Source organism: Papaver somniferum, unplaced genomic scaffold (assembly GCF_003573695.1).
Source record: "Papaver somniferum cultivar HN1 unplaced genomic scaffold, ASM357369v1 unplaced-scaffold_137, whole genome shotgun sequence".
Lineage (NCBI taxonomy): Eukaryota > Viridiplantae > Streptophyta > Magnoliopsida > Ranunculales > Papaveraceae > Papaver > Papaver somniferum.
The window spans coordinates 7252997-7264935 of NW_020622934.1; the positions used below are offsets into that span (position 1 = coordinate 7252997).

The 11939-nt window shown below is 37.9% G+C and overlaps 1 protein-coding gene across 1 annotated transcript; it reads left to right on the plus strand.

Annotated features, from left to right (window-relative positions):
• The first annotated feature begins 7925 nt into the window (after window positions 1-7925).
• Window positions 7926-11690, plus strand: LOC113334968. Its single transcript, XM_026581192.1, has 6 exons — window positions 7926-8551; window positions 8645-8859; window positions 9953-10217; window positions 10312-10397; window positions 10501-10592; window positions 10695-11690. Exons 1-6 carry the CDS (start codon window positions 8207-8209, stop codon window positions 10955-10957), a joined length of 1266 nt encoding a protein of 421 aa, XP_026436977.1. The 5' UTR covers window positions 7926-8206; the 3' UTR covers window positions 10958-11690.
• Window positions 11691-11939: the final 249 nt, after the last annotated feature.

Below are 11939 nucleotides of genomic sequence, written 5' to 3' on the forward strand. Positions count from 1 at the left end.
TAATTTTATTAAATCTTTAAATTTAATCTTCACAAGTCCGAGAGTTTGAACCTCATTACTACAACGTCATCAAAAAAATATTATCACTCTGCAAAGAAACGGAGCCATGTAAAAGTGATGAGTGATTTAACCTCTCCACTGGCGCATTTATTGAGCAACTCAACATATATTCTCATGAAATTTATTCATACTGGTGCATGTAGCAACAATCCCAGACATTCTTTAAATTTCGGCACCTTGCCTGTGCTATTCATTTAATATAAGTTTTTTTGAATGCTTTTTGTGCTATGTTCCCCGACCGAACCCTTAATATTGATATGGCATGACAGTTTGTGTTCACTCGCAGCAGAGTAACACTAATTTCCAAGTATCAAGGTTAAGGTCCTTCCATAAAGTATTCAATCGGAAAGCATACTGCTCTCTGGCAATAAACTTAAAGAACTCTGTGTCAACACACAAAATTCAATCAATTTTGTAATAATTCACAAAATTCAAATATTAACCTAATTTGCAAAATTAGGGTTTTGCGCCCTGCGCCATATATTCGACCCCGTTGGTCAAAACCAAGCCTAGGCAGACTAGGAAATTAATCCGTAGTGGATTAGTAGGTGCAGAGTCCCACCTAAAATCAGAAAGCAAGGAATAAAGGAGCCGCGGAGAAGGAGCAGCAACAAAAGAAGGTGTGACCACGACATATGCCGGTCGGCGCCACTTGCAAGTGGACACACCCCGTGTTACCCAACCGGACCTTATCTTTTGTAGACCAATCAGGTCGCTTTAAACCTTCCATACTCCCATGAGTTGTGGCTGGGCCCATACTTGCCGACCCTATTCCCCATCGACCAATCAGGTCGCATTAAATCTACCAAGCGCACCATAAGTGTGGCCACGCCCATGCTTGGACGACCCTCTCCTTTATTGACCAATCAGGTTGCTTCAAACCTGCCACAATATTAAGAGAGGTAGTATTGCATCAAGTGGTCGCCATGCCAAATTGGCTTCACAAAGCCAGCGCCCACGCCAACATGCCAATGGCATGCCAAACGAGCATGCCAAACACGAATGCCAAGCGCGCATGTCAAACGAGCATGGCAAGTGCACATGCCAAACGTGCCACTTTACCATAGTAGCATGCCAAACGCGCCATGAATAGCGCACCTACGTGCCAAACCACCTTCTGTTCGTGGCCAACGCCATAACAAACTTCAACGTGGTTCTCCTAGACAATGGCACGACCTTGCTCTAGTGGCGATGGATGAAACCTTAATTTCCAGTCGTGGCGTAAATTAGGCCACTTCGGGCCCCACAACATGCCACGAGCCGTGCGGACTTAGGAAACCCTAATAAAGGCGCCATACCATAGCCACTCGTGGAAATACTTGCGCCTGTGGCTATTTCCACATGATGACATGGCTATGGTTCCTTTGGCGTGTCTCTGGCATCACTTACACAAAACACCATTGTGCCACAGTCACATGCCGCATGTGCTAATTAGGGTTCCTGCATGCCAAACCCTAATTTAGGCAAAGTTGATACGCCAACCAAGCCAAATAATGTTCCACAGAACATTGGGATTGATGTGGCTACTGGAACTGATGTTGCCACACCACATTTGAGTCCAACACCAGTGTGCCAAAATATGGCGGCCATGGATACGCCAGGTTCCACTTGCACCATTGTGCTACTGGCATGCGCTGACCAAGCCAACCATGCCACCGTGCCACTGGCATGCGCTAAAAGCGCCACCACGCCATTAACATGTATCAATGGCACCACTGTGCTATTGACAGGTGCCAACAGGTTGTGGCCATAATCAATGTCCACCCTTTCTCATGAGATACAATCTTAGTCGTCCAAATTCTCCATGGAATTGACAGGCCTATGGAAAGTTTCCGGCGACCAACCAAGACAAGCCTAATAGCATCACGTGCTATTTTCCTGTGGTAAGTCTCTTGACTTTGATTTGCCACATGTAGCAGACTGCTACACATTTTCCACAAAAACACTCGAGACATCAAACATGTCACAAACTGGGGGATACTCATCAGGGTATTGGTCTGGCGGTTTACAACGTGCGGCGTGCAACACGCCCATTATAAGAAAGTGTCAGGAAACATGGAAGTTAGTGGTGGCAAGAAGTAATGGGTGTAAACAAATCTGTTTCCTTCATCGTGGAAGCGTGGTTTCTGGCGGTTACACATTACTCCACTCTTCCATCACTCGATCACTCCCACTTCCTACAAGACCAGGGTGCGTTCAATTATGACTTGTATAAATAGGTCTCACCTATTTCCACCAAACGACAAGTTTTGGTCAGAACAACAACACATTATCCAGAAAACACCAAAGAACTGATAGTTTACATTCCGCAAGCCAGTTCCAAATTCTGATACAAGTCATAAAATAGCCACACCTTCAGAATTAACCATTCTGGTCTCAACACCTTCTTCGTTTCCCTCCTTAATACCAACCCTTCTCCTTCACTTTGTGACCGAAGCAAGACTGGAACGGCCACTTCATGGTTTAGGCCAGAATTGTACAGATTGATCTCTCGAATCTAAAGTACTCCCGTGCAGTGCATTTGTTTAGGATTTAGATTCGTTTCTCATCCACACACCCAAATTTACCAAAACCAGCATAAACAGTTTTCACCCACGAACAATCTGCAAGACTTTTTCTTGGGATAACCAAATTCTGTTAGGGTTTTTGGTCAAAGGTCTTTTTGGAAATTTTATCCCTTATCTTCATTCCTTCTTAAGATGAAGATTTCTCCTGGATGTGAACATTTAATTTTTCTCTTCTATCATGTCCTCATCAAGTCTTTCAAGCAAAGAAAGTGATGTTTGGACTGTTGTCTTTCCCTCTAAGAAGGTTCGTTTTGATTCCTCTGATAGTGAGATGTGCTCTGACAAACGTGATTCCTCCTCTGATGTGAATCCCTCTGTCTCCCATTTTGATAAGCTCTCTTTAAACATGAATCTCGTCTTGGAACAAGTGTGGGCCCTGATGAGTGAACTCGAATCCTCTTCCAAAAGACTTGAAGAAAAGATGGATAATCTTGAATCCAGGATTGATCTGATCGAAGATGAGCTTGATGAATATAGGGAATATGAGAAGAGTATTCAAAGTAAGTGAAATGCTTCATAGGAGTTGTTTTTGATTTTGTCTAGGAAACTTCTTATGAGAATTTTAATCTTGTGTTTTTAAGAAGGAAAACTAGGGTTTGGAATAACCATTATTGTGAGAACACATAGCTATTTCCAACGATTTTCATCTTCAATGTTTTTAGATTTATTTATTTAAATTCTAAGTTATTTGGAAGATGATTTTCGCAGTATTAATCTTTATTCGTTTTATATATTGCAAAAAATATTTTATGGGATATGTGTGTTTACGTCCGTGAACTATGATTATCTTATATGTGCTCAAAAGTTAAGTCTATTATGTCTTTACGCAAATATTGATAAAAGATAGAATGAACTTTTGAATATTTCGTAGTATTGATCTTTCCCTAATCCACTTTTATGTGAAAGTACTGTATGGCTCCGTAAGTTTTCTTATGTTGAGCATTTCCGATTAAATTTCCGATTAAATTAATCACGTAACTAATCAATCAAATCTATCAAAGATAAATCGATTCTAGTTGGATCCCAGCCGATCAAGGTTTGTGCACTAAATCCACAATATACGAAAACTAATAAGAATTCTTCTTCGTCTTCAAATCTTCTTTTATCTTCAAAACCCGCACAACACCACTTGAATATCTTGTAATCAATCACGCACATAACGAAGTCTGTTAACAATGGATTATCACAAGATGTCTTTAGATCTAAACACAGTTCTAAATATACCTTAAATACTTTGATCTAGTCTGAGTGAATCTTATATCAAAAGAGAAGATTCTCAAGAATAAACAAACTGGTGCAATCAAAGTTTCAGCAACTGTTAGTCAATCAAATCGAATCGAAAACTAATAACACTGCAATTATCTAGTTTCCCACCAACGGTACTCCTAGAGATTCTTAATCCCATATAAGTCTTTAAATGATAGGTTGTAAGAGATTTCACCTAATTAGGATACTTTCATCTCCGAATAGACGGCTTCACCAGAAAAAACAAGAAATGAAGTTTGCCTAGCTCTTAGGATAGTTTGCTAGATTTGCAAACTTAGGTATTTATAGAACAATGATGTTTGGACACCAAGGAATTTACAAAACCGAAAATATTCTCAAGGTGTGCAATGAATGAGCAAATTCGGTTTTCATAATTCCAATAAATGTTGGTCCAATATATCCGGAATCTCTCAATAGAAAATCTCCAATTAGTAAATGCACATTACTAAATTTTATTTTCTAGAGCTATGCATTAATTGCTGGTAATTAAAGCATATAAAATCAAAAACCTTAACTAAAAGATTCTTAACTTATTTCGGTACAGGATCACCTTGAGTACCAAGGAATATCTTTGAACAATAAATGATAAGAGTTACTGTCGCTTTCAAAGTATGTTGACATCTTTTTACTACAAATCCATATTTTATATTTACATGGATTTGCTTCTTGGAATCGGTTATACCACTCTTCCAAACAAGGTTAGAATTGGTTTGCCAGTATTCCAAGACTACTATGTGATTGGTCATACAAATCATAATGGTCAGTTATGATCGGTCCTTCCAAGTCACATACATGGGTTCGTATCAGTTTCACCAATCACTAGGATCGATTATACCTAAACATGGTATCTACTTGTGATCGGTCTCACCAGTCACTAGGATCGGTTACACCAATTACAAGGATCGGTCGCATAACACTTATGATCGGTCACACCATTACCAGGATCAGTCACACAAATTACAAGGATTGATCATACCATCTCATGGTGATTACTTAGGATCGGTTACACCAATACCATGATCGGTCATACTAAATCATAAGTGTAGGCATTGTAATCGGTTATACCAAGACACATATTGGTCATCCAAAGATATGCAATGAATAGCCGGACCAATAAACCTATTAATTTCCATTTAGATTCATGAAACAAGTTCATGAATGTACTTCCCTTAAACAAATGTAAAACATTGTTTCCTAGGATGAAATCTTCACCATAACCCATACACATAATCATAACATTATATACAAAATTATGTCGATATCATATCTACGAAGTTCAAAAGATAAACGTTATACTTCGTAGTCTAATTCCTTAATACTATGATCATACTAGTATGATCATGTTACATTACTAGAATATAATATACATTATATACATCTTCACAGTTATGTTTTCAATATAGAACGACTTGAAAGATACATTAGGAATGAAACAGTTCAAGTCAATATTGCTAACCTCAAGTAGAAGAATGATGCTGTCGTTGTAGTTCGTTACTCCTTCACATTCATCAGGTCTTCGGAGTAATACTTGTATGTATCAACATTCCTAGACTTTCTAGTCTAACCTAAACGAAGTTGACTCTAGTATTTAATCAAGCGACTCTAGATGAGTTTTGATACTAAAATATGACAACCAAAATTGACATACCAACGCTTGGCGAGTTCAACCGAGCTATGCTCTAACACTTGCAATTAGTTTGCACATTGTTCCATAGATGGAACGTGCAAAAATGATGATGTGCGTCGGGAAAAACACGTGGTATGGCCCATATTGATGCTTGCTCCTTATCTGTAATCAACACCTTAGGAGTATAACCTTCTTAATACAATACCTTCACCTTTTTCAATCCCCATATATAACTTTCCATCGTCTCGTCTTTCAAGAAACAAAACCCAACATTAAATTTTGATTTGTTAGATTTTTGCCCAACAAAGTTCAATATTGGCATGTTTTACTTCTTCGTTTTATACGTGCAATCCATAAAGAGAATTTGATGAAAGCATCTTGTCAATTGTACACATTCCGGTTCGCGATGAAAATATATTCCACTTCCTTTTCTTTATTTGTGTCATAGGCGGAAGAGTACTTAACCTCCTCAAACAAAAACAATAATTTTTGCATAAGCACTCTTTCTTGCCGTGTCTCATTTCTAAATATATCTCTTTCTTTATAGATAGTTAACACCTTCAGGCCATTAAGAATATTAATAGGTCTTGTAAATCTTTTACTCAACACGTGTACTAACTCATTTTCTAAGGGGTTGAGCCTTTCCAGGTAAGGATGGTTGATCAAAATCTCCGGAATAGGAAGATTATGATAACCTGAGACGACTTTAAGCATAAACCATACTTTCTTATCCGTGTTAAATTTAAATTGAAGCCTAAAAAGGCATCGACACTTCTTCGTATTATGATTTTCTCTTCTTCCTCGTGTTTTTTGGTTTATAATCACTACCCTTTTTCCATTGACTCTCATACTTTCCACTACATTCGCAAACTATTTGAAAGATGGTGTCTGTAACTTGTTTATTCTGGACTATTATGCACATCTTTTTCAACCCTTGTGCTCAAGCCCACTTCTTTGCATCATCTTTATTTTTCACTCATAGTGGTTCGCATAGTGAGCACTTGTGTCCTCGGAAACTTGCACATGTAGGGGTTGGTCTTCCATAACCACATGTTGGTCTTCCACTGGAATGTATGTTACAATCTATAATAAAATGAAATATGCCACACCATTTGTCCAAAAGAAAATATAAAAACACAGAAACGGCCGGGTCGACAAGGGAAATCCAGCCGTCAGAAAATAAGTGATTCAAATCAAATCAGAGAAGAAGAAAAAGTCTCTGATTTTTTCGTTGTTTTGATTTTCATCTTCATCACTTAACTTAAAGAAATGAATTAGTCTTAATTGAATCACTATTCATGATTAATGATGTTAATTAAGTTTATTATCTCAAATCAAACGGGGAGCACATTAGTCATTATTATGTAAAATATTTGGACAAGAGATGTTCTGTGTTACTATACCTATGCAGCTCAAAAAAATCAAGACTTTTCAAGCCCCAATAATATGGTTCTTTTCTCAACCCAAGAGTTCTTTTTTTCCCCAAACGATCTTTTGAATCCCGTATAAAAAGAACGAAGGGGATCGAGCGACAAAAGGTTTTAACAAAATCATTTGACAAACATATTAACCATGTGATCTTATACATTCGACGGATGACATTTCTGGTGACAGGGCGCACAATAAAATTTTAAGATGTATTTGGCTTAATCATATCGGTAGAACATTATCTTTAGTTTCCTTCTCGTGCATCTTGAGTGAAAAGTTTTAAGAAAATCGCCAACTCTCTGCTATGTATTTAGGTGATAATTTATCCATTATCATCCAACGTTTTTCCTTCCTAAATGCTTGCTTCCTTCTCCTCTCAAGTATGTTCTTCTCGATTCATGGTAAAAAAATACTATAGGAAAACCCTAAAAGAAAAGGGCGAATGATGGGAAAGATTTAGAGGTTATGCCTCTTCCTCTTACACACATCAAGTGGATTCAAGACGATTCACTAACATAAGAAAACTCTTGTAAACAGAGAATATAATGAAAATCAATTGATTGCACTAAAAATCAATAAATTAGATACCCCGTGTAAAACACCATACTAAATTGAGCAGCGAATACAAGTTAAGAAAATAAATTGGGAGAAAAGGAAAAAAACGGGAAGATGTCTTCCCGTCGTTCTGGATTAATTCTTCGTTCCTGCCATTACAGTACAGCTACATGATAATATTAGTTTACATTTCTAATGTTTGTTCGTGGGCAAACTGATACCAAGCGTAATTTTCCTGCCATGTCATCAAAAAAACTAGCCGTTAGATGCATAACATCTTACCGTCAATATTTTTTGTCAAACGCTTTTGTCAAAACGGTTTGTTGGTCGATCCCGACCCTAAAAAGAAATTCGGGTCACAGGGAAAATATCTAATTTTGTCACTAATTTTCGTTGTTTTTCTTAAAAAATTGTCAGTCTTCTTTTTCCTCGTGGGGGTTTATGTATCAGTCTCTAAAAAAACCGTTTTATTAAGGGAAATCACAAAACCTAAATAAACCAACAAACAAAAGTCATCATCTTCTTCTTCCTCATACCACCATTAATTAGATCTCATTATTTCAAAAACCCTAGGAAAAAACCCTACTTTACAATAGACACACAAATAAAATTTGATAACCCTTTTTCTCAAATTCAGTCATTTTCAATCCCCTTCTGTCTGCTTATCAAACAAATCCCATATTCTCTGGTAACTCAGAAAGCAATGTCTGGTTCAGGAAGATTTTCAATGGCTCGTAGTCGAAGTGGCGATCGATTCTATAATCCTCCTGCCATCCGTAGACATCAACAACAACAGCTATTACAACAGCAAGAACATGAACAATACCAATTACAACAAAACCAGTTTCATCATCAAAATCCAATGATGATGTTGATGAGAACAAAATCACCACATAATCGGACAGAATCAGATGATTCTTCATCATCTTCATCGTCAAAACCCTCATTTTCGCCGCCACCACCTAAAAAATCATTAATAAATTCAACCAACTTGGATCGGTTTCTCGAATCGGTTTCTCCTTCTGTTCCAACCCAGTCCTTCTCTAAGGTACATTTTTTGTTTCAGTATGAAGAAGCAATCTTTTTCATCATATTAACAAAAGGGTCCTATTTTTATTTATTTTTATTCATTTTGGCACAGACAAGTATGAAGGCATTAAAAACAAGTGATACAGATTGCTTACATCCATATTTCAACTTGGGAGATCTATGGGAGTCATTTAAAGAATGGAGTGCATATGGAGCAGGAGTACCTCTTGTATTGAATGGAATTGATTCTGTTGTGCAATATTATGTTCCATACTTGTCTGGTATTCAGCTTTATGTCGACCCTTCAAAGCCATCTCCCAGGTTAAGGTAATACTACTACTTTGTTGTTTTGATAATGTAGTGCTTATTGTCATCAAAAAGTGATATAAAACAGATTATGTAGTGCTTATTAGGTTTGATTTTTATTATTTGGGAAAGAACTAGCTCTAGCTGGACTTTTTTTATGAAAAATAGTCTATGATGTGGGGGATAGAATTACGACTTTGGTAGAATGTGTTGGGTTAATGTCCTAGATATGACCCCAAAATATGGGGTCAAGGCCGGCCAGTGAGACGATGGGGGATAAGCTTCATCGTCGAGAGGGAAACAGCCCGGATCACCAGCTAAGGCCCCTAAATGACCGCTCAGTGATAAAGGAGGGAAGTTCTGGTGGTACTTAAGTTAGTGGGAATGTGTGTAACGAAGAGGATTATCTGGTTGCTTAGGGATGATGGGAGGTACGGTTTGTAACAGTGAAAGACTAGTGCTGTACTTATTGACGGATGCAATGGTTAGTAGGGATATAAGGTGGTGTCATAGAGGAACATCTGGTTGCTTTGGGGTGACGGTGGAGGAGTTTTTGAGGAGTAAGATGGTTAGAAAGAGTGAATGACTAGTGTTATGCGTATTAACAGATGCAATGGTATTCGGAGGTTACAAGTACATGTTGATATTTTATAAATTGCATTTTTTCTTTTTGCTTCTCAATGTAAATGATATGCTGCCAGTTTCCTCTATGATTAAATTTGGCCATGTTAAGGAGTTGCTGATTTATGTTCTTTCCTTCATGATAACATTATGATTTGTTTCTTACTCAAGAAACAAACTTATAATAAATGAGTTGTATGAGGGACGGCCTCACCCGTAAGGCCAGTTGCAGGACGGAGATAAAGTGGGATATAAAGTCTTGACCTCACAACAGATATGTAGCGCCTATTTACGATCATCCCGAGTCATCGAGTCTAAGGTCATTGGAGTCTTTTCCATATTTTTTTGTAACTATGTGATGGATAATATATACCTTGCGTTCTTCGTGTTTTCTCACCCTGGAAATTGCTGTGTGATATTGGTCCCTTGTTCTTCAAGGCACTAAAGACATAATGATTGCAGTTTTAAAATTTTCTGACACTGTCTATGGCAGTCGACCTGGTGAGGAAAGTGATGCTGAATCTTCGAGGGAGACAAGTAGTGATGGCAGTGATTGTGACTTGGAAAGACAATCTAAACATCTTCAAGATGAATTATGGACGAAGCAGAACCCAGCAGATGTACAGAGATCATTCAGGGATAAACCTCTCAATGGTACATGTAGTGATGATGGTGAGGTTAGCATCCCTCCAGGGAAATTGATATTCCAATACATGGAGCGTGAAGCCCCATACAGCCGAGAACCCTTGGCTGATAAGGCAAGTTCCTAAAAAGTATTCATACTTGGTAACTGAGTCTCTTTTTTAATGTGTCCGTATGTCATAGCAACTTCTGTTTCTTTGGTTGCTGTAGATAGCAGTTCTTGCATCTCGATTCCCAGAGCTCAAGGTGTACAAGAGCTGTGATCTGCTATCTTCAAGTTGGATTTCTGTGGCTTGGTAAAATTGCGATATCCTATTTAAGGATTTTTAATGTTGGTTTAGCAGTAATCTAAACGAATTTATTCTTTTTAACACTGTGATTTAATGCTCTCCAATGCAGGTATCCTATATATAGGATACCCACAGGACCCACTTTACGGGATTTGGATGCGTGCTTTTTAACCTTCCATTCCCTATCAACACCTTTGAGGAGTAATTCTCTCTCTCTCTCATATATATACACACACACATATATATTTGTCATCATCATTCCCTCAATTTTGACATCCGCTGTTTCTTGTTTTTCTATGCCAGATACACCTAGTGGCCTACCTCAGGTTCCTGGCTCAAGTATTGTTAAGTTTAACGGAGCAATTGATTCTTCCTCGAAACTAACACTACCTGTCTTTGGACTTGCATCTTACAAATTCAAGGGTTCTGTTTGGACTCCGAACGGATCATATGAGCGTCAGCAAGCAAGCTCATTATTGCAAGGTGCTGACAACTGGCTCAGGCTTTTGCAGGTTGATCACCCTGATTACAGGTTCTTTGCCTCACACAATACATACCGGAGGTAAGAGGTTTTCTAAAAACCTACTAATAAAAAAAAGAAGAAAGAGGAACAGTAGTTCTAGATCTCAGTCATTGGAACAGCTGGTGTTCTCGGTGTGTCCCAAATGCTTGTGGCGATAAATAGTCACTCCTTCTGGTGTGTCCTTCGGTAGAATGTCGTCCTCAGTTTTTTTGGGTACTCTGCTCTTCTGTGTACAATGTTGGTTATGTCTCCATGTTTTACATCTCCTCTCCTCCTGAAAGTGTTTTTCAGAAGCGGATATGGTTTTGATCAGTATAACGTGAAGTGACAGTCATCACCTAAAACCTGGTACTTTCAGTCGGGGGTGTTTGAAAAGTTGACTCTGTTACACAAGGACAGCATTAGTCAAGGGAGGGTGTAACAATCTCTCTTCTTTTTTCTTTTTTTTTTTGTTGGGTTCTATTTTTGGAATACAGGGAAGAAGCTGATCGTATTTGGCTGGAATCGGTCGATTGCATCTATTAATGTTGTCTGCCGAGGTTTTTGAGATAGATTAGATTATAGAGATAGTGTCTGAAAAGTTGAAGAAAAGAAGAGAAAAAACTGTGCGTCGTTTAAGATATGTATTTAAACGTTAATAGCTTTTGTCATGTTTTTGGTTGCTTGAACATATAAACGTAGTCAGTATTAACTGGGTGATTATGTTAAAAAAAACCCAGGATAGTATTTATACTGAAAAGGAAAATGAAAATATGAATCGGTATATTTTGTTGCGATGATTCTGGGCTCACTGTTGTTTCTATGCTTGCAAAGAAACATCTTTATTGAGGTAGAGATGGGGAGACCGTTGTAACTGCAGGAAATCCTACAGTACACCCAAATCAAGATCTCTACTTACTATTCAAGACATAATGAATATGAACACACAATTCTATTATGAAAGATGCTATGGATGAATAAGCTTAATACAAGGCAATGACTAAATGCAACCTATGTTTTATTTAATTTAAATACAACCTTTTATT